The sequence below is a fragment of the Vespula pensylvanica genome, chromosome 22 (genome assembly GCF_014466175.1).
Source record: "Vespula pensylvanica isolate Volc-1 chromosome 22, ASM1446617v1, whole genome shotgun sequence".
Classification (NCBI taxonomy): Eukaryota; Metazoa; Arthropoda; class Insecta; order Hymenoptera; family Vespidae; genus Vespula; species Vespula pensylvanica.
In genome coordinates, this window is record NC_057706.1 from 3,007,842 (window position 1) to 3,033,745 (window position 25,904).

The window sequence follows — 25,904 nt, forward strand, 5'->3', positions numbered from 1 at the left end:
TTCGCACATTTAAATATATATGTATATACGGACACATATATATAAATATATATATATATATACTTATATATTATATATACTTATATAAGTATATATATATATATAAGTGTATATTTATATATATATACACATATCATATATAAATAGGCATTAATCTATAATAGGTAAAGATAATGCACAATAATTTACAAATACTTTTGGCATAAGATTATTATAAAAAAAAAAAAAAAAATGTTCACACGAAGAACATCTATCGCTTTAACAATTAAACATGTAGGGTTTGTTGTCGTTTAAAAGGACAGATTTTATGTATCGTGCTTTATCTATCGATATCGTCATCGATGCAATAAAATTTGCGACGTTAACCGTCTTTTATTACTTATTACGTTAAAAACCCGCTATGTTTTAAAACAATTGCAAAATTTCTTTGATTACTTATATAAAATAAAATTTACGCGTAAATAATACTAAAGTGTAATTCGAGAGCTTACCAACATGACTACAACAATTAATAATTATAATAATCACAAGGCACACAAGAACATTTCTTCAAGTATAGAGACAATCATAAATAGATACAGTCACGCATTCTCGTAATCCACCATACGTGATTCGTAAGTTTAAGTAGTCAAACAACACGCGCAGCATTTCATATCTATCTCTCTATCTCTCACTCTCTCTCTTTCTCTCTCTCTCTCTCTCTCTCTCTCTCTCTCTCTCTCTCTATCTCTCTCTCTTTCTCTCTATATCTCATACACACATATGTCTTTTCCGATTCAGATTAAACAAGGTCACGACCAAATTTTTTTTCTTGCTTCACTTCGGTATCTCCGATGTGAAATGGAGCAAGCGAACGCAAGGCCAAGACCCCTTCTTACGAAGTCATGGTCATTTATCAAAGATCGTAAGAGAGAAGATTTTCATTGGTAATAATTAGTTTTCTTTTATATATATAAATATAAATATATATATAAAAGTTAGAACATTTCTAGAGAAATATTAATGATAGCTTGTTGAGAGACATGTATCAAATATTTTCAACAATATACTTTCTCTATTTGTTTAACCTTTTCGGTAAGGCGGTCGTTGGTTACGATAGTTCTAAACTTGTTGAATGTGTATTCTCCATTCAATTTATATCTGAAAATCGATAATCGAGACGTAACCCAGCGTATAGAACCGTATAGAACAACTGACGAAAGACATCCATCGATCAATGATCGATAGTTCGTTAGTTTTAACAAATCGGTACCTACTTTTTCTTGCTTTTCAATGAAAAAAAAAGCACGATAAAGAAGAGTTACGTAAGAGAAGATTGCATAAATCACAGCGATAAAACACTATGTCGTTCGACTTCGTAGTAGTAGTAGTAGTAGTAGTAGTAGTAGTAGTAGATATACAATATCCTATAAACGTTGTTTGTGAAATTTTCTCGTAAGTTCGTAGAAGAAACTCATTAATTGTTTCAGTACGTTCGACTGTTTCGAGCGAAACTCGTGCACTTATATTAGTCAACACGAAAAGAGAATCGTTTAATCGCAAAAAATCAAACTATGGCATCTCTCGTTGAAAACGCTGAATCGGTTATATCGTTCGGACACATATCAGAGGCAAAGGACTTAACGTCATCAGGTTGTGTTCTTCGAACACGCGCAATCTGTGGCATTTTTAGTCTCGGTTTTCTCTTCTTGAATGTTTCCTTTTTCCTGTAATAACGTCGTTTATTTTTATATAAAATTACAACGATTTTCAGAAGAAATAGAAGAAAAGGAAGAGTTACTTACTGATGTTTACAATCGATAAAAATTCCCATTGAAAATAAAATAACAATAGTGACGATTACACCAATTACTACGACAACCAAAGTTACGATCGCATCCTCCTCTTCCGGTGTGAGAGGTGTTTCCGTGGTCGACCAAGATATATCTGAAAACGTATATAATACAATTATTTATATATATATATATATATATATATATATATATATATATATGAACATATATGTACATGTGTATATACATCACTAATTAAAATAGCAAAATCATTAAATGAAATTAAATAAAATCGAACATTCGAGCTGCGAGATAGAAAATGTACACTAAGAACGTTTGATTATACAACAGTTTTATTGCCAGTCTAAAAAACGTATGATCCAATAAATAAAAAAAAAAACTAATTGCATTCTAATCCCGCGGGAACGCTGATTGGTTTTCCAAATCAAATTTCCAACAAGGAAAAGTCATGTATATCCGTATGACATTTCATCGTTACGTAGGTACCTATGTAATTAATACATTACATGGTATAAACAAGCTAGAATTTGAAACTTCGCTGAAGTATACATATAATTTGTCTACTACGTGCTCAAAGATAACCTCTGGTTTCTAACGCAACGATGGAAATGGAACTCGATGATAAGATTATTTTAGGATGCGTCATTGTTTAGTCGAATTAGATCTGTATTTAGTTTAATAGAATGTTGACGGTCAATAAATACTAAATAAACATTCTTTCACGAGCATGTCGAAGAAATCTTAGAGGCAGATCATCGACGATCGGCATTCTAATATTCGCGCATGGAGATCGCGTTACGTCACTTTCGCAAAAGCAAAGGTAAGTAACCTGAGCATTCATACTAAAAATGCAGACGAAAGAATTAGACTTTGACGTTCCGATTGACGTCACTTTGAACGTCAGAGGCCCTTTTAAGATAAACAGCAACGACGTCGAAGTTTGAGCTTTTAGATGGCTCGTTGTGCCGAACCGCACGTAGACCATCAGGATGACGTATAGGTGCCAAAGTGAAAAGCGGAAAGTGCCATCTAAAATTTCACAAGAACTATTTCTAGTTGGGCGGGTCAGGCACACCGTAGTAGAATTTATATAGCAGCTTCTCGATACATATGTTATAAATTTCTCTCCTTTTAATTTCTAGATTTTTATCTTTGTCATCATGGGAGAAAAAGTAAAAGAAAAATAATGGACGAACGTAATTCTAGGAGCGTTAACGATCTAACGTCTCTTTCTCCTTCACATTGTACAACCATACACCTGCGATTACGTTACTTGCCAGAGTTCGCTATACCTACTCGTCCGCATCTTCGCATACATGTATGTACGTATCTGTGTAACGTACATAAGTATTTACGTAGATACACGCACGTGTAGACGCACATCCACATTCATGCAAGGAAAAGGAAAACGAGCGTACACCGCGATACCAGTCGGTACCTGCTAGTGTGAAAGTTATTCCTGACGGCTAAGGCCGTTCTGCATTTTTCGAATAACGAGACAGCGAGTTGCCTGTTCGTGTATAACCATGTAACATATACCATTATCAATAAAATGCTCATACAATAGCAGAATCGAACGACCGGCACGAACTTTCAAGGATCGTAAGACCGCGTGCATTAAACTAGATGAATGGACTTGGAAAAATGATATTTCTTACATCGTTCTTACTAATTTTTATTAGGTTTATCTAAAAACTAAATATTATAGTTTACGATAAACCAAACACTCTAATCGCCGATAATGGCCATTTGTCGAAGATAACGAAAGTTTCTTTAATGTACGAACTTTGTGAATCGATATTCTTTTTAATTTATGTATGTACAAATGTAGTTTTTATCCATTTATTAAAATCTTACGGGGAATGATTTCGACAAGTTTTCACTCGTGAAATACGAATATCTACGGTCGTAGCGTACGTCAACGGTCTTAACGAAAATCCAAAAAAAAAAAAAAAAGAAAAAAGAAAAAGAGAAAGAAGGAAAGCAGAGGATAATATACGACTCTATCTCTATAGTAATGTTTATGAGGTCCGAAAGGAGCCTATCCCCTAGAGAAATATTTCCCCTCATTCTGATAGGCCAAGATAATCGCAATTCGACACGACAGGCGTTTTCCACTCACGCTCACAGCAAAAGGTTACTGGAATCTCGCATTCAATAATTTACTTTCTAATATGAATAAATTAAATAATCATCGTAAAACAACGGGACAATTTTTTTTCTTTTGAAATTTTAATCAATGACCTTTCTTTCTTCTTTTTTTTTTCTTTTTTTTTTTTCATTGATTATTTACACTTATTAGCTTCTAACAACTTTTATAAATGCATTGTTGCTGTTTTTTCTTTATACATTTATTTTGTAGATATTTTTTTCCAATAATGATGTTTAGAAACGAAATGAAAGAGTTTTAGGACCCTCCGTGATAGATTTATCGCATCATCGAGCTCTTTTTATTATTCAATAAAAATAACTTCGCATCATTCGTATTTTTATGATAGCAACCATTTATATTCTCGTTCTTCCAAACGCAAAACAGAAAAAAAAGAACGAGTCTATAAAGTAAGTCTGGTAAAGTTTGATAAGAAACGTTTATTCCTTCGACAAGCTTTTAAGGATCGTCGCTTAAATGCTAACATTTTTTTTCTGAAAAGCACACATTATAAGTTAGGTTGGTTGGACGTTTTCAATTAAACTCTTCGAGCATATTTTTCCAGAAGAGTTAGATCGTTTAGCGATCAATGCCTTGGACCGTTTTTCACTTTCGAACGTAACCATTTCGAATTGAAATTTACAAAGTAATTAACGACGTCTGAAACTATCTTGAATTTTGTAAGAATTTTATTATTGAAGTGGTTTAAATTTATTTACCTGGATAAACGATAAATCAAGATTTAATAATGGATATTTAACAGCCCGAAAATTGCAAATAACACAGAGTTGTATTATTTTGTACACAAGGAAATAAAATAAAAACAATAAATAGACATTATCTTCTCATTATTATTGGAGCGATTATTATTCAGAATTGTATTGTTGTTTTGTCGTTTCAACAAGACTTTCCGTGGGAATTTAGTATTCTATATCGAAAAATGATCGGAGATTCGCTTGGGTCGGAACTCAGAACTTCGGCACCTGTTGATTCTTTTCGTGCAGCTTCGTGACAAAAAGTCCGATGAAAACGGGACTTAACTATGTATTTCACGATATACGATGAAGGACAACTAAAACGAGTTTTCTATGAAAAATCGCACGTTCCAGTTTCTCCTGAAAGTGGCAATGAAGTTGTATTCGATATTCGAGAAAGCATCCAGTTGTACATCGTTTCGTAAGACTGCATTATTTCTCGTGAATCTTATATACGATAAAGATCGATATTTTGTCGATATGCTCTCACCGAAATAAATAAGAAAATACTTCTACTCGTTCGACAATTTGATTTGGCAAGCACCTTCGAAATCATCGACGTAACAAGACCATCGCAAACTAAGCGCTTTCAAAGATCAAACAAACACTTTACAATAAATATTTTATTGAGTTGAGGCCTTCGAGTACGTTGCTCCCGTTTCTAGATTAAAAAAAAAAAAGAAAAGAAAAAAAGAAAGAAAAATGTTTCAATCTTGGCACAAGATCGAAGGATTTTATATTTTCAAGAGAACATTCTCCGTAATGGAACTCCGAAATCAGCCGAGAAGTACGGATTTTGTTCGTCGAAGTTTTTCACGACACCTTGTTTAATAATTTAAACGTAACATCCAAATACTCTATTGACCTTTCATCACGAAATTCCTCATATTAAAAATTCACGAGCAGATCTAATATTCGTCGATTAGTTTCAAAGTCGCGTTCATTATCGCGCGTTTGAATCGAGATAATATAAAAAACCAATAAATCAATGCCTCGGAATGATTTACGCTTACTTTTTGTAAAATCTTCGAGAATGTGAAACAATTGAAAAGAGAAATAACGTAAGAATCGAAAGACGGTAACAACAGCGTAGTAAAGTTTTACAGTCACGATATAACGAAATAATTCCGATGGGAATTATAACGCTGGACTTTTACAAAAGAAAACAAAAACATAAAAACAGACAAACATTTGAAAAGAAAGAAAGACTCATCGATCACTGGACACGATAATGCACGTGTAGTAAGAAGAAATTCCATAACTATTCCTCGTAATTTCCTTTCCGAGAAATCAACAAGTTTGATCTGGAAAATCAACTTTTCCAATTACAAAAGAACCTTTACCTTTGGTGGACGTGGCAAGTTCACCGGTGACGACGCTTCGCATTTGCGTTCCCATTTTTTGAAAATCAAATCCTCCAAAGGAATCTTCACTCTTTCCGAGAAAAATTTAATAAGAAAAGTGAAAAGGATAAGAGGAAGGAATAAGAAAAATAATAGAAAATTTTGAATCTATTAGCTAAGGATTAGCTTCTCAAGCTTTGACCTCGTACGACTCGTATAACTCGAATATTTGGAATCTTCCGAACGTAGCGTCGCGACCGGTTCGAGATCCTGAGGTAAACTGGCGAGCACATGCCTTGACTAGCACACGATATGCCTCTCGTCGAAGCTTACTCTGGAAGGACGGAGACGGTAGCCAGAGAAAAGAAGGATGGAGACGGAGATTGAGAGAGAGGGAAATGGTGAAAGAGAAAGAGGAAGAGAGAGAGAGAGAATAGGACTCAAGAGTGGGAGAGAAAGATACGAAGAGTAAGAGGAAGAAAAGAGAAAATGAAAGAGAGAGAGAGAGAGAGAGAGAGAGAGAGAGAGAGAGAGAATAGGACTCAAGAGTGGGAGAGAAAGATACGAAGAGCAAGAGAAAGAAAAGAGAAAATGAGAAAGAGAGAGAGAGAGAAAGAGGAAAGGAGAAACCTCACGGTGAGGTCCGTGAGGATCGACGTGTATAACTCCCATTCACCATCCAGGACACAGGTATAACCTGGTACGCATTGAAATGACCTGCAGCCACGCTTTTCGTACAGTCCTCGTCGAAAATAATGAACGAAATGAAGTATTTACGTAGTTACCTTTTCACGTTTGTGATTGATGGGACACGTATTCATTTGATTGAATTCCTTGAAACTTGAATATGAGTCAATATATTTTTATCGTACTCGTATCTACACGAAGTACACGGAAGTATATTCTTTTTTCTGCGTCTCAAGAAAAATATTATTGTGGTCGCTGCTACTTCCTCTTCTTTACAATTTCAAACGAAATTCATTAAAACATTCCCAAATTGCTTCCTATGAAATTGGCAAAATAAACCGATCTTGATGATAACGTCGGAGACATTGACGTCAAACACTGCGTACGCGAAGTCGTCTTTATATAAAAAGCAAATATTCGATAACAGTAAAGTAATAGTAATGAACTACAAAATATAAAAATATATATTTAATAAGATCATTTTGAATATTTCGAGAAGATCTTTCCAGAAGATGGGAGAAAATTATTTAACAAAATTCATTCAAAGTAATACTCTTTTATTGTATCAAGTTCGGGCATATGGTACACTATTAGTGGTACACTATTAGTACCAATGCTATTAGAATAAACATGCGCGAAACAAATTGTGTAAGTAGCTTTCATTGAGATTATTCTCATTTTATTGTTCCGCATTAGAAATTTATCTTATCGGGATGAAACTTCATTGGAAAGGCATTTTTATGTACCATCTGTGCGATAATTAATTAACTGCTTATCTTACGTTTGACTCGAGAAATAGAATAAGATCACTCGACTTGTCCTCCGTCTCTTTTTCACGAACAATTAACACTCTCTCTCTCTCTCTCTCTCTCTCTCTCTCTCTCTCTCTCTCTCTCTCTCTCTCTCTCTGTTTCTGTCTCTGTCTCTGTCTCTGTCTCTACCTGTCTCCCTCATTCCCTCTTTTCCTTTCACGTGCGCGCGAAATTTCACCGTTTTCGTGAGCCGTGAGCAATGAATAAGCAAAGAGAACGTCTAGATGGCTAGCTAGACAGGCCAGCACGTTCGCGCCTGCCTTCTCTCGCTTCGAGACACCGAGCCGAGCACTTAAACAATTTATTTCACTTTCAATAGCTCTGAAATAAACTGTTCGTACCACTTTACGATCAATTTCCTGCGACAACGAAACCGGCCCTCCTCCACCGACGAGACGATACGAAAATTCGTCGGAATTGTGAAATTTTTCCTGATTCTTTAAGCGATCACCATTTTCAATAGTCGTCTCTGGCGAAAGGACCCGTTTCGTATACTCTACTTATACATAATGAGATATTTTAATAATAGCACCTAAATGTTTTGATGTTATTTATAACTAGAATGTCTATGGACGAGTTCGAATCAATACGTTTAGGTGCAGCATTGAAATGTTCTGATCTGTGGTATTATCAAATTCAAGCCTATTGACATTTAAATCTATCTGCCTGTTTTATAATAAATAAAGGAAAAATATGAATCAAATCCGTGTAATATTCCAACGACTGCGCTTAGAATCTGTAAATAAAAGACGAATTATTTTCTCTTGCAATTAAATATGAATTAAATGAGAAGAACAAAGGAAGAAGATGTTCACTCACATAAGCTGCTGTCATAGCTGGATAAACATCAAATCCTGGCTTTAGATAATATTCAGGTAAGAGAAATATCTTTGTAGAAAAGGCGAGGTAGGAGGCAGAACTCAGGTACAAAAAGCTTGCCAATGCGTTAAACATCATTTCCTGCAACAAGTAAGTACAATCGTTTCATATAAATTTGAAAAATGCTAAATACATGGATATGCAGTTTGAAATATATACGAGTACGTTGAAATAAAATTCGAGACGATCCGAACTCGAGCTCTTCATGATATTTTATTTTTAGCCAAGGAAAAATATAAAAGAACATTCCTCCAGTGTCATTCTATTATTTGAAAAGAAAGTATCTCTTTATAAAAACATATTAACAAGAGTACTCGTACGACCTTTTGTCGATTAAAAATAATCGATTAAAAATAATGTAATACATACGAAAAGCGATGAACGGATAAGTCTGTAAGATTTTTCTGAGACTACATAGCAGACCAATAAAACGGTGGATATCAAAAAGCAGGCCGAAGACGTCGTCAAAGATCCCTCAAAGGCAGATCCAATGGACGTGCTATACCTTAGACCATAATTGACTAATAAACTCTGAATGATTCCGCTAATTACCTGCGAATAATGAAAATACTAATAATTAGACGTTGAATTAAGTTTCATGACATCGTCGATATGATTTCAAACGATTTTTTTCGAAACCTTTTCAAAGTATGTTAAGTCGACTCTTGGACTAGACTAACTGACGATAACCGATTTCCATTTATACACGAGTTAACGAGTTTACGATAACAGTCGCAGCGGTTGTCTTCCTTTAAAAAAGATTTCCTTAATCATTCTTAAAATTGACACAATATCTTGTTTAGTACTTCGTATATATGTAAATAAGACAAAAAAGAAAAAGAACGATTTCCTTAATTAACCGTAGGAACGTCGAAAAAATCGATTTACTCTCTTGTCATTAATCAAATCGTATAAAGTTTCCGATGGTAGCTTACCGTTTCACAGACTTTTACGATTCCCGGAGAAGTTTTAAGAAACTCGATGTGTATGCAGGTGCAACATCTACAACAGCAACATTCGATACCTCCGGCTCCGTGAGTTCCGGAAGATGACATCCTGATTATCGGTCCAGTAGCGTTTTTACCCATGATCCTTCTTGGAAATTGAAGTAAAATTACGTACTGTAAAAACTTCTTCTTTCCTCTCTTTCGATCGATCGATTCTGTTTATAACTTCCGGAAGAATTGCTGTCTGATTTAATTACTTCCCAACGATTTAATTGATCGATTTATTTACGTGTTGCTCGGCGGACATTGGAATCGTTTAAAATCTCTTACAGCTTTCATTCGATAACCCTCGCGAATTTGATTCTCCTCTAATTGGTTAAATAGCGATTAATTCACGTAATCAAAGGGTAGATTATAAGCGTAGTTCATTGATCCTCTTGATCGAAACTACCCGAGCAATCTCTGTCAATCTTCACGGGTTTCATTGGTATCAAAAAGAATCGCGATTGTTTTGTAATTTGATAATTTTATTTGAATAATACGAGTTAAAGGATAAAAGTTTCCTGCGAAAAGGGAGCAGAACCGTGACTACGAGATACTTTGGACGAACTGAGGATGTTTCACGAGTTCGTTCACAATCTTCGAATGTCGTTGCACCCCCTGCGTCGTATTTAACACGGGAAACCGTCGTCTATTTCTGGCACGTGCCACGATGCCAGGATGTAGAATCGACTAACTATGCAGTCTTCAAAAAGGAGACATAAAAGAAATTTATAAAAAATCATCGATAATCTTAGAAAACGCATATTTTGTTAATATCTTTTTTGTTTGTTTTTTTTTTTTTTTTTTTTTAATTCTGGAATTAACGATTTTCGATGATTGTACGCGATTGAATTATTTTTAAAGGAATTGATTTTATACGTACTATAATGAACGATATCTATGATTGCTATGATAATGTGTAATATTAATAATTGTTACCGACAAAGTATATGCAAATATGCCTCGAGATTTACGATATATGCGCATACACAATGCATTTGCGAAATACCATATGCATTCGCATTGTTGTATCTCATTCTCTCTTTGTCTAACTTTATTAAAACTACTCTCACATGGAGACTACGTGCAGATGTACATCCTGCTAATGGCACCAGGAAGAAGTTTAATTTTCGTGAGAGAAATGCTACTACTGTGGAGTTCTGTTTCTTGCTTTATTTAATTATATTAATACTCTAGGTAATTCAGTGTATGGATATATATATATATATATATATAAAGATCTTATTATTATTTCGAAATATTTTGATAAATAAGAAATACCGATTATTCCTTATATTAATGTATTTTTCAGATACAGTCATATCAGAATAAGTGTCATATAAAATCAAAAAAGAACTTCAATCTTTTTCATCGATTGTATTTAAAATGTACATCTTTGGATAAGGTAGAAATTTACTAGACCTACCGTCGTATATATCTATTACGAAATCTTTTCATTGAAGATTTTTAATTCGTAAAATAAATCATTTAGCTTAAATTACAATCAAATATTTCTTTTTTCTGACTTTTATTTGAGTATTTGATGTGTGTGTGTGTATGTATGTGTCTGATGTGTATGATGTATGATGTATATATGTATGATGTATGATGTATGATGTATGTATGTATGTATGATGTATGTATGATGTATGTATGTATGTATGATGTATGTATGTATGTATGATGTATGTATGATGTATATATGATGTATGTATGATGTATATATGATATATGTATGATGTATGTATGATGTATGTATGATGTATGTATGATGTATGTATGATGCATGTATGATGTATACATACAATAAATGCACCATATAATACATATAGATATTTAGTACAGTTTGTCCGATAATAGCGTATTCGACGGTACTCACAGTCGGTAAAAGCTACGCTCCTAATGTTTTCGTAAATTTTCTTTAATACATTTTCAAGTAAGTTTCACTTTTTGTCGAACTTTAGCAAATGAAATTGTGTAAGCGTTTTAATATCCCTACGTTGGCAACACTGAATTAATCAGATGCAACGTGCTCTCTACCAATCCTGTTGCTCAATTTACTCACGTAATCCTACAAAGACGCTCATGATCGAGGAAGAAAAGAATCGACTTTTTTTACTTCCATTTCGGATTTTGGATCGTATAGTTTAGTTTTTTCTTATACACAGTGTACATAATAAAGAAGAATACTTAATGTATTATTGGAAATACCATATTTTTGTGTTATTACCATATGTTTATACCATATATTTATACCATATGTTTGTGAATTTTACGTTATTCCGAATATTTATTATTTCGTCGCCGTGTATAACCCCACAACATGATTTTGGAAGCATAAATGAGCGTATATATCACGTTTTAAAACTATTTATATATTTGATATCTTCAATAGTTTGATATAGTTTGTATATATCATTTTTTTTTTTTTTTTTTTTTTTTTTATTATTTTTTTAAATAATCGTTTCCTTCTTAGGATACATGAATCCAATATTAACATTATTTACATTTTATTTTTTATTTAGTTATAATCTTCTCTTCCTAATTTCTAATTGCTTTGTATTTACTTCTAATCTTTATTATTGTCTTTCTCTTTTTTATCTTTTGCATCTAACTCAATTTTCTGATTTCATTTATTAATTCTATCTCTGATCTACCGCTTTCTTTGTTTTCTTCATATTTCTCTTTTATGTTACTATGATCCTTTTTTTTTTCTTTTGCATTTTCCTTCTCTTCTCAGTACCTGCATTCTACTCATTCCAGCATTAAAATTTTTCCATTTTTTTTTTCCTTTTCCGTATTAAATATTTTGGTTTTTCCTACACCTTCTATTTTTTTATAATTAGCTATCAGTTTCGATTATCATTTTTTTCATTCTTATTTTATCTTATTTAATTTTATTCTTTTTTCTAACTATTTTTTTTTACACTCTTTTAGTTTTGTTCATTATACTTTTCATCTTTTCTCCAAATTTAAGTATTATTATAGTGTTTCTATACTTATACTCTCCATTTTAGTCGCCCTTGTATTACATCTAATTTTTTTAATTCTTTCCATTCCTATACTTCTACGTTTATATAATTATATTTTTTACCATTACATTAAATATTATCATTCTCTATACTTAACATTTTCCATATATATTTTCTCTATACTTTCCATTTTCCTTTATATTTATCAGTCTTTTTTTTCTATATTTATTAATTATTTGATACAGATTATTCATAATATTTAACATACTTTTGATCTGCATTTGTTTTCATACTCCCTTGTTCTTACATTATAATTTTTTATTTCTGTTTTAAGATTACTTTATGTTCAAATAACGTTAAGTTATATAGAAAAAACTTTAATTATTGTTTTATTTTATATTATTATTTCAAACAATAATACGTTTTGTAAAAAATTGTAATTGAATTAAAAAGAAATGAAAAATTTTAGAATTGTCTTTTTCTTAAAATGTAAAGTAACATCATATTCTAAATATTTAATGGACAATGAACATATATATATATATATATATATATATAGTAGTTTTCAACCCACATAAATACTTGCATTGCTTTTGTTTTACATGTTATTATTGTTACTATAACAATAATAATATTAAATTAATAATAATAATATATCACTATAACGATAATAATAGTATTACTATAATGATAACAAATTGAAAAACCATGTTTCCCTCAATAGTCGAAATAATCATCTACTTACTATATGTTACAAAGTATGTAGAACATTTGGTACATGAATATAAGCTTCAGAAATAACGTAAGATAGATAAAAGAGGAAGAGAGAATGAAATAAATATCTTATTATAGTTATATATTTAAATATATATTTAATGATATTGCCAAATACAGACATCTAAGATAAAATGTATATTTATCTTAAATGCTGAACTAAACTGACGAAAATTAGGAACAAGATATATTTAATTCTTTGTTTCAATAAAAAACAAATGACTTATTATATCTACCAAGAAATAATAGTTGGTCGGTAGTCAGAAATCGATTAAAAGAAATTAAAAGAAAATAAAATGTTCATTTAAAAAAGAATCAGCTATTACACTGTATCTTCTATTTCTAAGAGAGGGAAGAAGGAACGTAGATCTGAAAGAAAACAGAGACTGTAATTCCGAAAAGTACCGATAAGCTAAACGACGAAACTTAAATATCGTAAGATGAAATAATAATCTGAAATATTACATATATGCTTTGAACTCAATTTTATTCCCAATGTTGTACCCAATGTAATAATGTAACCTACATCTAGGTTAGGTGTATGAAAGAGAAACGAACAAATAATTATTTGTTGTATTGATATAATAATACTAAACTGACAAATAAAAATAACTCCGAGTAATATTCCACAATAGTAAATGATAAATATTTATTGTTATCTCAGATGATGACGTACGAACTTTATAACAGATTAATTTTAAAATTTCATAATCACTTCCAGCGTGACATACGAGTTAAAAGAGTTAAATCATGCATTCGGAAAATTCTTATATACGTATAGATCTTCACTTCAATTAAACATATTGTTAAGCAATTAATAGAATAATGTATTTATGATTAAGTTATATGACCGAGGGACAAAATACATGGCCTATATATTTATAGTAGGGCCTATATTAAGCTCAGAAACGTTCAATCAGCGAAATAGAAATTGTTAGCTCCTTTCAAAGATAGATATCGGTTTAATTTAAATTACGTCTTATTAGGCGGTCGGAGAATTTCCGCCACAATGTTCATCTGGCAGATCATTTCTGCTTATATAAACGTATTTATCGTCCGCAAGAGCCACGTGAACACGTTTACTCTCCTCGTGCTCCAATTGCTTTTCGTGACGTCAGAAGAAGCCCTTGTTTACTAACACACCGATATATTTATGCGTACGTATATACATTCGGAGTATGGTGTACGATCGGAGTATCATTATATACTTTGCCATGTTCCCTTTCTCCTCTCCTCGTTTCGTATAACCTTCATTTCTATCGTATAAAGAAAAATATCAATGTGTGAATGCTATTAAGCACACATACGTACATACAAGTTTTTTTATCCTCTCGTTAACGAAATTGATTCTAACGTTTTATTATCTTCGCCCAATATGAAATAAAATACATCCATAATGCTAATTTAGATATAACCTCTTGTTATTAAATTATAGAGCATTTTGATTTATATTGATTTATGTATTAATTTATATTGCTTGTGTAGTGACATCACTTCAAAATTGCCCGCCACACCCTTCAATAGATTCTCGTTCCCATTATATCAACAATCTCCAGTGTATATATATATATATATATATATATATATATATATATATATAAGCGCTATAGAAATAAACATAATTAAATATGAGGAATCATATAACAAATAATAAGAAAATCATTTCTCCTCTGATCAAAAATTGTCATATCCCTGTTTTATTATAAAATATAATAAATATATTGTAAATAAGAAAACTTTTGAAATCTACTACTAGATAGCGTTCTTTGATCACTGTTCGGCTAAGTCCTGTAAAACTTCAATTTTCATGTATGACGTCATCCATTCTGTATATTAGCTAAAGGAGCGTATAGTCGTCAATATATAATATCCATTACTTTCAGTTACTTCTTTTTAAAGTTACAGTAACTCATAATCACAGTGTCAAACATGAGTTATGGATTTGTTACTTGTGGACCAAACGAAGCTTTAGTTGTTTCAGGTAATGATACGAAAATTAAATTTATGTCATTTAAATAAGTTTTCATTATTATGAGTTTCATCAATAATTTGCTTTAAGAGGATTGAAAGCGTATTTGTCGTTATGAAACGATTGATCAAATTAAATAAGTAGAATTGAATTATATTCGATCCAAAAAATTGAATTATATTTAATAAATGTTTATCTTAAGATGCTTTTAAATTATATTTTTTAATTTATTGAAATATGATATAACAACGTTTGTGTAAATATACGTTCTTTAATTATTAAGTTATATAAATGCAGATAAATATATAATTTAATTTATTCGTCTTTAGGATGTTGCTACAGCAAACCACTTCTAGTTCCTGGTGGCAGGGTATTTGTATGGCCTCTTGTGCAGCAAGTTCAAAAGTATGTATTTAACTTTATATTATTTAAGACTTCAAATGTTATGCATCATTTCCTTTACGTTTAAGTAATTGAATATAAATTAAAAGACATGCTACTTATGAATAAGTTAAATATTGTTCCTTCATTTCAAACTAAAACTAAAAATATACATAGTTATGATATTTTTATAATATTACTTTTACAGAATATCTTTAAATACAATGACTTTACAAGTTGAAAGTCCTACTGTTTATACATCACAAGGTGTACCAATATCTGTTACAGGAATTGCACAGGTATTTATCTATAAATAATTTAATAAAAGTTTATGGACAAATTTGTTTATAATAATCATGAATAATTACTTCAAAATTTTATAGTTATATTCAATTTTGAACATTCTTTATTTTATTCTGTATATCATTTTTTCTAATTTAATCAATTGATAAACTTATTAAATAATTTATTTAAAAATTATTTAGAACAACAATTGCATTATTGTTAATTAATATTATTTTTTCGTTTATGTATCAGTGAAATTTATAAAGTGCTTATAATATAATAGGTGAAAATACAAGGACAAAATGAAGAAATGTTATCTACTGCATGTGAACAATTTCTTGGTAAAACTGAAGAAGAAATTCATAATATAGCATTAGTTACTTTAGAAGGTCATCAACGTGCAATAATGGGGAGTATGACCGTAGAAGTATGTAAAATTAATGAAATTTTAAATATTATTTTATAAAAATAAATATAAAACAAGTTTAAATATATATACATATATATTAAATTATTTTTAGGAAATTTATAAGGATAGAAAAAAATTTAGCAAAGAAGTATTTGAAGTCGCAAGCAGTGATCTAGTTAATATGGGCATTACAGTTGTATCATATACATTAAAGGATATTCGAGATGAAGAAGTAAGTTTATTTGTAATTGTAATATATTGAATAGGTATAAAAATTTAACAAACAATTATGAAATTAATAAAATTAAAGATTTTAATCATAACGACAATATACATTCAAACTTTTCGCAATGCTAAAAAAACAAAACAAAGTCCCCCTTAAAAATATTATATGATCTATTAGTGATTGCTATAAATAAGAGTTAATGTAGTACTTCGTTATATGTTGCAAATATTGAATAAATTTTTGTTTTGCTACTTGCAGGGGGCAAAGGTATGTTCAATTTTGTTTTATCTGCTATCTGTAATACAAGCACTTGGCTATATCATCTGATAATAGCACAAAATATTAAGACATCAGACAAATGCAATCTATGGTGTATTTAGAATGCTTGCTTTAATTATGCACAAATTGTCTGTGCACATATGCTCAAACTTATTTTGTGATTAAACTCTTGTAATTAATGTATGCATTTACATTATTGGGGCTTAATCAGAGCCAAGCTAATATCGTTATCTCTGCCTTTTATTGTAAATGTAGAACATCTTTTAATATATTACTAAAAGCGATCTAATTATTTGTAGGGATACTTAAAAGCTCTTGGTATGGCAAGAACAGCTGAAGTAAAACGAGATGCGAGAATTGGTGAAGCAGAGGCTCGCAGAGATGCGCAAATCAGAGAAGCAATTGCTGAGGAACAGCGTATGGCTGCTCGTTTTTTGAATGATACTGAAATTGCTAAAGCACAACGAGATTTTGAATTGAAAAAAGCTGCATATGACGTTGAAGTACAAACAAAGGTAAAATTATATATGTTAAAATATCTTAAACATCTAATAAATCCTAATTCGTATCAGCCATTATTATTGATAATTAAATTACTGATTGTTGTTTAGAAAGCTGAAGCTGAAATGGCATTTGAATTACAAGCAGCTAAAACAAAACAAAGAATTATGGAAGAGCAAATGCAAGTGAAAGTAGTAGAACGTGGACAAGAAATAGCAGTACAGGAACAGGAAATGCTGAGACGCGAAAGAGAGTTAGATGCTACTGTAAGACGTCCAGCTGATGCTGAAAAATACAGGTAAATTTATCTAAATTAAAAAGTATATACTACATGGGCTTGTACGTACTATTATTCAAAATATTTTTACAGATTGGAAAAAATGGCAGAAGCAAACAAATTACGTCTTATGATGGAAGCTGAAGCAGAAGCGGAAGCTATTAAAATTCGTGGAGAAGCAGAAGCTTTTGCTATTGAGGCAAAGGCTAAAGCGGAGGCAGAACAAATGGCAAAGAAGGCAGCAGCGTGGAACGAATATAAGAGTGCAGCTATGATAGACATGATGTTGGACACACTTCCAAAAGTATTTGTTTCTTCCATTCTATAAGCTATTATTTGTTAAATAATATATATTAATATACTTGTACGTTTATTAGGTTGCTGCTGAGGTAGCTGCTCCTCTTTCACAAGCAAAAAAGATAACGATGGTATCTAGTGGTAATGGAACAATTGGTGCAGAAAAATTAACAGAGGAAGTTTTTAACATCGTTACACGTGTTCCCGATCTTGTCAAGAATTTAACAGGCGTTGATATTACAAAGGTATTATCCTAAATACAATATTGAATTTTTATATTAAATGATATTTTATATATCTATATATTAAAAATTTATAAATTTTATTTTCCAGTCAGTACATGCAGCATAAAAAGATGAAATAATTGACAGCATTTGAAAGTAATGTGCCAAGAATTACTTTCTTATATAATTATAAGAAGTATATATAATTACTTCGTTTATATATTTATCTCTTGTACAAGAGAAGTTATGCACGTTTGAATCTTTAAACTTTCATTATTTAAAGATTTAAATATTCGTTACCAATGATTATTACTAACACTTCCAATTTTGTCAATTTTTTACATTTTAATATGTAAAGTAACAAAAAAAAAAATTGACATATCGAATTTTAATTACAATTTTCATTCCATGTAATGAAATTAATATACCAAATATTTAATGTACGTATATTCCATAATAATTAGCGCACAATATTTCAATTTATTGAAAACTCATGCAATAAGTTATCGTAGAAAATTATTATTTTAATATATGCTATTTTGTATATTTCTGTTCTGTTTTCATGTATTGATTAATTTTTAAATTTACTATCGACTTTATAGATGTTAGTTTCAGTTGAATAATAATTGGAATCTCTATTAATTATAATACTTATTTACGTATAGATAATTTTATACCACTATGTGCCGAATATTATTCTTGCTATAAGAGTGTAAAGCACCATGCTCTTACATTGCATATATCCAGTACACGTTTTATGTCTTTACTCTAAAATAAATATAATTTTACAATGCGTTTACATCTTGTAGAATGGTTGATGTTACTTAACCAGTCTAGTCTCCTAAATATGTAAGTTCAATTATATAATTCTATAAATTAATATATTTTTCCGTATTATTAATATATACAGAAATATATAATTAATATATACGTAATGTGACCACATCATAAAAAAAGTAGTCATAGTTTATATTGTACAATCAACATTTAATCGTTAAATTTGTATAATCGTAAAAAAAATTGTAAATTATTAAATAAATTCGATGAAAACGAAATAATATTAAACTTTACTTATTATCTAATATTGTTTTTATTTATTTTACATCTTATTGATCTTATAAACAAAAGACTGTAGCTTGATGAACATTGCAGTTTATACAATTTATTTAAATATATTAATATATTACGTTTACGCGTAGTAATGATTATTTGAGAGATTTCATATAAATTTCAAGTATGTTCCAATTAAACTATCTCATTATAATCAGTATATCAGAATAGTATTATATCTACAACAATTTCGCAGTATCTTACAAATATCATTCTTTGATAATTATACTACATTCTAAATAAGGTTTATTCTCTTTTAGAATATACCACATGGAAGCATATAAATCTTTTTTACTAGATTTTTTGGCAGGTGGTATATCTGCAGCAATTGCAAAAACTGCAGTAGCACCTATAGAACGTGTGAAATTAATACTTCAAGTGCAACATACATCAAAACAAATAGCAGCTGATAAAAGATATAAAGGTGTTAATATTTTATTAAATTTCAATTATAAATAATTCCACAAGTACGAAATACTTCGACAGATTAATTTATTATTACAACGAATTTCATAATTATTTTAGGAATACTAGATGTGTTTATACGTGTACCACAAGAAACTGGTATTCTTAGTTTGTGGAGAGGTAATCTAGCAAACGTTATACGATATTTTCCAACTCAAGCTTTAAATTTTGCCTTTAAAGACAAATATAAAACTATATTTCTCGGAGGTGTTCCAAAAGAAAAATTTTGGAGAAATTTTGTAGGAAATTTAGCTTCTGGTGGTGCTGCTGGTGCAACATCATTGTTATTTGTATATCCACTTGATTTTGCTCGTACTAGGTATCATAAATAAAATATAACCATATAAGGAAGTTAATAGAAATGAGTATCAATATTTACAATTATGTAACAGATTAGCTGCAGATGTTGGAAAAGGTGCTCAAAGAGAATTTTCTGGAATGAAAGATTGTATATTAAAAATTTTTAAGTCGGATGGCTTGTTTGGTTTATATCGAGGATTCAGTGTGAGTGTCCAAGGAATTATAATGTATCGTGCAGCATATTTTGGATTTTATGATACAGCTCAAGCTTTTTTTAAAGATCCAAAAGCTACGCCAATATATGTCAACTTCATAATTGCTGAAGTAAGTTTTTATATTGTCTTAAAAAGAATAATTTCTTTTATAAGTCGTATTAAAAAATTAAAAATATGTGTGTGTATGTGTGTGTGTGTGTATAAAACATATAACTCTTATTTATTTTTCAGACTGTAACAGCACTATCAGGACTTTTATCATATCCTTTAGATACGGTCAGAAGAAGAATGATGATGCAATCAGGACTCAAAAAAGAAGAAGTAATGTACAAGAATACTTTAGATTGTTGGAAGAAAATATTAATTAATGAAGGACCAACAGCTTTTTTCAAGGGAGCATTTTCAAATATTCTTCGAGGAACAGGTGCTGCTCTTGTTTTAACAATGTATGCTCCTATTAAAAATAAAATTTCAAATATAATATTTAAAGATTCAACATAGCAATTTATTTTGTATACTTATAAATTCAATAAAAATATTATGTGTTATATTGTTTTTACATGAGATATATTTTAACATCTAAACCATTTAAATCATTAATACATATCTTATGATTTATTTTGGTTTATTTCTTAAGATATTTATAGATAACTCTCTATATCTTCTTTTATTTTAAAAATAAAAATGAAATGAAATTTTTGCAAACTTGTTATGTTTTTATAATGACTTAAATCTTGATTTAATAATGAATCATATGTATTATACATATGTCGTATATATATTACATATATATATTACATCATATATATATTACATATTAATCATATATATATTACATATTGTAGTATCTTTGTTCAATTAGAATAAAGATAAACAAATCAGAATACTAAAAGAGTATCATATTTATAATAATTTTTATAATATATTTAAAATAATAGCAGCACTAAGCAGTTTTTTATATATTTGCTGCATTAAAAATATGTAGATTGCAAAGATTTTCTTATTTATCATATTTATATTTAGAGATGTGTAATACACTATTGATGATATTTAGTATTTTGTCATAATCAACTGTACATTTCAATTAAGCATAGTATGTCGGTCATAAATATTACGTCTCTGTTCTCGAACTTGTCTCTTCCATTTATCTTGTTGATGCCCTACACGATTTAGAACATTTCCTCTTTCTCCCATCGGATGAGAAGACCCAGGTGCTACTGATGCATCATCCTATTAAAAAGAATAAAATTATAGAAACATTTTTACCCATATATTTTATGTATTTATAACTTAATTACGTCAAGTGTGAAATAAATGATTTAAAATATAACAGAAAGATTTTACCTCTTCATTATTATGTTCATGATAACCAATGTTAGTTGTGTTTTTATGTATTCTTTTATTCAATAATGGATCCAAGCAAATTAAGAATAACATATAAATTACTAACAATGATATAACCCAAATAACAATTATAACGACAATCTGTAATGTAAAGTATATTTCTTTTTAATAAAGGTCCGAGTGAATCTTAGATATAAAATATATATTAAAAAATCATACTTTAATAATAGTTGTGTTTCTATTTTCATATTTGCAATCACATCTAGGACAAAAAATTTCTTCTTTAGTCTTTATTTGATCCCCTAGTTTTGGTAAAACAACATCTTCACATTTACTGAAAATTATAAAGTATGTATATAAATTGTTGATAAAATTATAATTACTATTTTAATGAACATGAAAATCAATATCTATAGATTTATAATTCTAATTACTGTATATAGATTATGTATAAATAAATTATTGTGAAGTATATTAATATTGTATTACAATCTATAATTTATCATAAACATAATATTACCATTGTGATGGTGGGACATTAATGATAAAAATTAATCGATCTAATGAAGGTTGTGTGGTATTTATCACAGAAGAAAGACTTGGACAAATACATTTGCATCTTTTATCATCATATTGTGCCTGTAATTATACATTTAATTAATCAAACGTTCTATAAATATGGATTATACATTCATAAATATGGATTATAAATTCATAATTCAGATTTAAATGCTATAAAATTAGACAACAGCCGTTAAAAAATATTTAAACTTTCTTGTTTTTTTGTAAGAACTATGAATTTTTCATATATTATTTCTACTTATATATAATTCTAACCTCACATTTTGACAGACACACTAAAATAATCGTCGCTGGAATTAAAGTGTATTTCCACATTATACAGTGTGGACGCTCATCGAGCACACACACACACACACAACTATTTATAAATATTTGTTTTTAAGAATAATATATTATTTTTACTTTTAAATAAAATGAACGAACAATCAATAGTAAATCGTCCTTAAACCAACCTCTTACTGTCAAACGTTGTTCAGTGCTGTCAAATAAAGAAACGCAAATTCCTTTGCCAACATACAAACTTTTGAATATATATGTCTTTAATAGCAATATTTATATAAATTTATTGATTAACTCGGATATGTTTTCGACGAATTAAAGCTTAACAACTATTTGGATTTTAAATAAAATTAATATTTTCATTAAATAATCTTTTATTTTTATGCTTTTTTCTTTTTATTTTATTTTTTTTTTTTTTATTTTTTTACTTTAATTTTTTTTATTCATACAAATTAAGTAAAATTGATAAATTTATTAAAATAATATACGTCTAATTTCCAAATAAATAGAATAAAAAAATTATGTACAATTTACACACATATGCAACGTAATACGCGTTTGATCCTGAAGAAAATTTTATGAATACCTATTGAAAATTAACTATAAATTTAAACATGAAATATAACTTTATAGAAAGTATTCTTAGATTTTTGTCAACTTTTAGTATTTATTAAACTACTTTTTTGAGAATAATTTCAATAAATACATAAATAAAAAAAACATAAATTTATAAAAGGATGTGCGTATATTTTTTATATTATGGAAATGATTAAGATCATTATAATGTTTATTACATTTTGATTAAAATAGATCAACATTCTTATAATAATATAATACATTAACTTATATTAACATCATACACCATATCATACTCTATGAAGAACTTACTTTCGTGCCTTTTCAGGAATGAATAGATTCTGAATTCATGTACATAGTGTAATATAATAATAAGCAATCTATACAAATTCATTTGATTATTACATATAAACATATTTAATAATGCTTTGTGTGATTATTTTGTAACAAGCTCATATATTTTTAAGTATATATCATTAAAATTATATAAATGATTATTATGAATATATACTTAATATATATTATTTTATATACACACATATGTATGTATAATGTATCTATAATAATACAATATATTAAGTAATGAAAGATACAAATGTATTGGACAGTCATAGACACGTCATTAGTCTTATACATAAATTATATGTGATACCAATTATTATTACAAATAAAAGTAAAATATAATTTACTTATATATTTTTTCTTCAGAAGAGCACTTCACTTTGTTTAGTAATGTTAAAGTGTAACTTCTGTAAGATATTCTAACAACATTTTTAATGTCGTAATTTGTAATTACAGGACGCCTATTCATCATCGTGTTACTAATATTAAATTAAAGTTCATTAATTAACAAGTTTAAGAACTTCGCCAAACTATAATCCCAATCAAAATAGACAATACAATTACTCCGATTAAAACAAGAATACATTTTTTCTTACGCAACTTAGTTTGATAAACACTTGCTTGCCTTACATGCGAAGTTGCTTCATTGACTGATACTTCTGTTCTTTCTACCGAAGCTTCTATAGAATCAATAACTTCTCCTTGATCATATACTAAAGCACCAAGATCTTTAAAAATTTGATTAATATCGCTGATATTACTCTGTAAAAAACAACTATCTTGTATCGTTTATTTTAATTATATCACTCATTTAGTCATAATGATTGTGATAATCTTTATATATATTTAATGATTCTATAACGTATATTCAAATATTTCATGTATTCAAATATCTTACCTCTAATTGTCTTATACTTGCTTCTTGCTCTTCTAACATTCGTAAATTTTGTTCTTCTTTTAATTGTTGTTGTTGTATTTGCTTTTGTGTTCTACTATCTTGCAATTCAATTAAAGTTTCCTGTTTTTTTTCTCCAAATGGAGCAATACCTGCATTAGCTTTAGCTTTCCTGACCATTTCTTTTTCTTTCGTGGCAGCAAGTCTTTGCACAGCCTGAAAAATATATTTGTTAATATAAAATATACATCATTAAAAAAATTATATATTTATACACGCGCACACGCAAACACATATACATTTAGATTATTACTTGGAAAGAGTTTAATGCTGTGGTAAATTCATCTTGAAGTCGCTCACGTTGCATTTTACGTTGTCTCTGTTCTCCCGGGCTACTAGAGCCAGAGTTATTAGCTAAATCACGTAGATGACCACTAGTATCTTTCGCAAGTTGTTGTGTATAATGTTGTATCTGGTGCCTGGAAAAAATATATGATATAATAAAACTACACAAAATTAAAGACTAAATTAAAGATTAATTTCATATAAATTTTCAACGTACAATTTATTTCTAAGTTCTTGCGAATCTGTAGAACTACCCAATTGATTAACCATTTTTTGCATTGAAGATACTAAAATCAAAGATATATATATTATATTATTGTATTTAGAAGATATTTTTATTAAAATATTTTAATAACTCACCATTTTGTGATATCTTCAATATAGAAGTACCTATAGTTTGAGACAATCTGCTGAAGTCTTGTTCTCTTGCAGGACCACCGTTATGATAAGAAGAAAATCCAATATCCATTTTGACTTGCTTTATAATAAAATCAAGATAAAATTATATACACTTGTATAATATGTCAAATATATCTTACTTCAACAACGATTATGTATTCAACTTTTATATTAAATAATTATATGTAATATATTATGTTTTTTATAATTTTCTATGAATACTATAAAAATTGTCAAGGGAATTTGTCTATATAAAATTTAACTTACGTGAAATAAATTACTGTTATATATGTTTTATTCTATTCCGTTTTATTTTAGAACGATTAAAAACGAATGACAATGGTTCGTGCAAACAAAATCAAGATTTATAAATTTGATTAAAAATTGTGAAAATCAACAATAAGCTGGTAGTCGGACTACAAAAATGACAAAAGGTACCGCCGTCCGTTAATCATACTTCTCCTGTCAACAAATTAGTAGGTCGACACTGTATGCCATATGCAGTGACTCATAAGTATCCATCTCATAAGTTGAAAGGATGTTAATCGAATCAAATGTGCTGTTTTCACGGACCTTTATGTCATTTCCCCAAGTTCACTGTAGGAAGCTCTAAAACTTCTAGCGAATCGATAAAAGCCTATCACAAATCTTGAACAAATATTAACTCATGTTCTCCACAACATATAAATAAACGAATTTAAAGTTAATTTCTTTCTCAATATACATCAAGACTAAATATCTCAAAGTAAAACAATAGAATTTGTTAAAAAAATATAAATTATCATTAATTTATTGTCATACTATTAGTAATCACCGTTGTATGAAAGTTTACTGTTACTCACTTCCTTTGTTTTCAATAGTTTTATTAGAATTTGAAAGACAAACAAAATTTTTTATACGCGAATATAACAATTTTGGCAGATCTTATATTTTTCGTTTTAAGATTGATTTTACCGACGAAATGTAATCACGAAACTGAATTATCGATAGTGAAAAATTTTGATTGAGATACTTCAGCGCTCTCTATGCAAAATTAACACCGAGTTTCAAT

General features: G+C 29.2%; 6 protein-coding genes and 2 long non-coding RNA genes across 11 annotated transcripts; 3 read left to right on the top strand and 5 right to left on the bottom strand.

Annotated features, from left to right (window-relative positions):
* Positions 1 to 35: 35 nt before the first annotated feature.
* LOC122636607 lies at positions 36 to 6,367 on the bottom strand. Its single transcript, XM_043828003.1, has 3 exons — positions 6,041 to 6,367; positions 1,785 to 1,926; positions 36 to 1,706 (listed from the first exon to the last, which is right to left on the bottom strand). Exons 1-3 carry the CDS (start codon positions 6,093 to 6,095, stop codon positions 1,547 to 1,549), a joined length of 357 nt encoding a protein of 118 aa, XP_043683938.1. The 5' UTR covers positions 6,096 to 6,367; the 3' UTR covers positions 36 to 1,546.
* Positions 1,987 to 2,966, top strand: LOC122636608. Its single transcript, XR_006328995.1, has 2 exons — positions 1,987 to 2,613; positions 2,936 to 2,966. It is a non-coding gene; the product is annotated as an uncharacterized LOC122636608 (long non-coding RNA).
* An 898-nt stretch (positions 6,368 to 7,265) lies between the features above and the next one.
* On the bottom strand, positions 7,266 to 10,103 carry LOC122636428 (protein singles bar). The gene is made up of 4 exons (XM_043827617.1): positions 9,354 to 10,103; positions 8,788 to 8,970; positions 8,359 to 8,499; positions 7,266 to 8,275 (listed from the first exon to the last, which is right to left on the bottom strand). The coding sequence occupies exons 1-4, from the start codon at positions 9,504 to 9,506 to the stop codon at positions 8,198 to 8,200; spliced, it is 555 nt and encodes a 184-aa protein (XP_043683552.1). The 5' UTR covers positions 9,507 to 10,103; the 3' UTR covers positions 7,266 to 8,197.
* Positions 10,104 to 13,775: 3,672 nt separating this feature from the next.
* On the bottom strand, positions 13,776 to 14,706 carry LOC122636429. Of its 2 annotated transcripts, none has more exons than XR_006328944.1 (2): positions 14,469 to 14,706; positions 13,776 to 14,409 (listed from the first exon to the last, which is right to left on the bottom strand). It is a non-coding gene; the product is annotated as an uncharacterized LOC122636429 (long non-coding RNA). The 2 variants fall into 2 exon arrangements; XR_006328945.1 differs by having other exon boundaries at positions 14,465 to 14,706.
* A 230-nt stretch (positions 14,707 to 14,936) lies between these two features.
* LOC122636421 (flotillin-1) lies at positions 14,937 to 18,633 on the top strand. 2 transcript variants are annotated; one of them, XM_043827606.1, is made up of 11 exons: positions 14,937 to 15,134; positions 15,452 to 15,527; positions 15,712 to 15,802; positions 16,072 to 16,215; positions 16,310 to 16,429; positions 16,682 to 16,690; positions 17,002 to 17,217; positions 17,314 to 17,501; positions 17,574 to 17,784; positions 17,858 to 18,022; positions 18,111 to 18,633. In XM_043827606.1, exons 1-11 carry the CDS (start codon positions 15,083 to 15,085, stop codon positions 18,126 to 18,128), a joined length of 1,290 nt encoding a protein of 429 aa, XP_043683541.1. In that variant the 5' UTR covers positions 14,937 to 15,082; the 3' UTR covers positions 18,129 to 18,633. The 2 variants fall into 2 exon arrangements, with proteins under 2 accessions (XP_043683541.1, XP_043683542.1); XM_043827607.1 differs by lacking the exon at positions 16,682 to 16,690 and having other exon boundaries at positions 14,939 to 15,134.
* A 139-nt stretch (positions 18,634 to 18,772) lies between these two features.
* LOC122636423 (ADP,ATP carrier protein-like) lies at positions 18,773 to 20,639 on the top strand. Its single transcript, XM_043827610.1, has 4 exons — positions 18,773 to 19,535; positions 19,637 to 19,895; positions 19,969 to 20,200; positions 20,323 to 20,639. The coding sequence occupies exons 1-4, from the start codon at positions 19,382 to 19,384 to the stop codon at positions 20,590 to 20,592; spliced, it is 915 nt and encodes a 304-aa protein (XP_043683545.1). The 5' UTR covers positions 18,773 to 19,381; the 3' UTR covers positions 20,593 to 20,639.
* Positions 20,640 to 21,086: 447 nt separating this feature from the next.
* LOC122636427 (uncharacterized protein CG1161) lies at positions 21,087 to 22,496 on the bottom strand. Its single transcript, XM_043827616.1, has 5 exons — positions 22,273 to 22,496; positions 21,956 to 22,074; positions 21,655 to 21,769; positions 21,436 to 21,576; positions 21,087 to 21,321 (listed from the first exon to the last, which is right to left on the bottom strand). The coding sequence occupies exons 1-5, from the start codon at positions 22,330 to 22,332 to the stop codon at positions 21,172 to 21,174; spliced, it is 585 nt and encodes a 194-aa protein (XP_043683551.1). The 5' UTR covers positions 22,333 to 22,496; the 3' UTR covers positions 21,087 to 21,171.
* Positions 22,497 to 23,065: 569 nt separating this feature from the next.
* On the bottom strand, positions 23,066 to 25,813 carry LOC122636425 (syntaxin-12). Of its 2 annotated transcripts, none has more exons than XM_043827611.1 (6): positions 25,655 to 25,813; positions 24,815 to 24,932; positions 24,672 to 24,741; positions 24,423 to 24,588; positions 24,113 to 24,325; positions 23,066 to 23,976 (listed from the first exon to the last, which is right to left on the bottom strand). In XM_043827611.1, the coding sequence occupies exons 2-6, from the start codon at positions 24,921 to 24,923 to the stop codon at positions 23,728 to 23,730; spliced, it is 807 nt and encodes a 268-aa protein (XP_043683546.1). In that variant the 5' UTR covers positions 24,924 to 24,932; positions 25,655 to 25,813; the 3' UTR covers positions 23,066 to 23,727. The 2 variants fall into 2 exon arrangements, with proteins under 2 accessions (XP_043683546.1, XP_043683547.1); XM_043827612.1 differs by lacking the exon at positions 25,655 to 25,813 and adding an exon at positions 25,121 to 25,588.
* Positions 25,814 to 25,904: the final 91 nt, after the last annotated feature.

Bases quoted from the DNA above. Each gene is read 5' to 3' on its own strand.
- LOC122636423 (XM_043827610.1), top strand. From the start codon at position 19,382: ATGGAAGCATATAAATCTTTTTTACTAGATTTTTTGGCAGGTGGTATA. The intron at 19,536-19,636 runs GTGTTAATATTT...TAATTATTTTAG, and splicing joins AGCTGATAAAAGATATAAAG to GAATACTAGATGTGTTTATA. The intron at 20,201-20,322 runs GTAAGTTTTTAT...TTTATTTTTCAG, and splicing joins TCAACTTCATAATTGCTGAA to ACTGTAACAGCACTATCAGG.
- LOC122636421 (XM_043827606.1), top strand. From the start codon at position 15,083: ATGAGTTATGGATTTGTTACTTGTGGACCAAACGAAGCTTTAGTTGTT. The intron at 15,135-15,451 runs GTAATGATACGA...ATTCGTCTTTAG, and splicing joins CGAAGCTTTAGTTGTTTCAG to GATGTTGCTACAGCAAACCA. The intron at 17,785-17,857 runs GTATTTGTTTCT...TACGTTTATTAG, and splicing joins TGTTGGACACACTTCCAAAA to GTTGCTGCTGAGGTAGCTGC.
- LOC122636427 (XM_043827616.1), bottom strand. From the start codon at position 22,332: ATGTGGAAATACACTTTAATTCCAGCGACGATTATTTTAGTGTGTCTG. The intron at 22,075-22,272 runs GTTAGAATTATA...GTATAATTACAG, and splicing joins TGTGTCTGTCAAAATGTGAG to GCACAATATGATGATAAAAG. The intron at 21,322-21,435 runs GTAAAATCTTTC...TCTTTTTAATAG, and splicing joins ATGAACATAATAATGAAGAG to GATGATGCATCAGTAGCACC.
- LOC122636425 (XM_043827611.1), bottom strand. From the start codon at position 24,923: ATGGATATTGGATTTTCTTCTTATCATAACGGTGGTCCTGCAAGAGAA. The intron at 24,742-24,814 runs GTGAGTTATTAA...CTTTGATTTTAG, and splicing joins ATTGAAGATATCACAAAATG to TATCTTCAATGCAAAAAATG. The intron at 23,977-24,112 runs GTAAGATATTTG...TGTTTTTTACAG, and splicing joins CAAGTATAAGACAATTAGAG to AGTAATATCAGCGATATTAA.
- LOC122636607 (XM_043828003.1), bottom strand. From the start codon at position 6,095: ATGGGAACGCAAATGCGAAGCGTCGTCACCGGTGAACTTGCCACGTCC. The intron at 1,927-6,040 runs GTAAAGGTTCTT...ATACGTTTTCAG, and splicing joins ACTTGCCACGTCCACCAAAG to ATATATCTTGGTCGACCACG. The intron at 1,707-1,784 runs GTAAGTAACTCT...ACGTTATTACAG, and splicing joins TTTATCGATTGTAAACATCA to GAAAAAGGAAACATTCAAGA.
- LOC122636428 (XM_043827617.1), bottom strand. From the start codon at position 9,506: ATGGGTAAAAACGCTACTGGACCGATAATCAGGATGTCATCTTCCGGA. The intron at 8,500-8,787 runs GTATGTATTACA...TACTTGTTGCAG, and splicing joins TTATCCGTTCATCGCTTTTC to GAAATGATGTTTAACGCATT. The intron at 8,276-8,358 runs GTGAGTGAACAT...TTTTATTTACAG, and splicing joins CAGCTATGACAGCAGCTTAT to ATTCTAAGCGCAGTCGTTGG.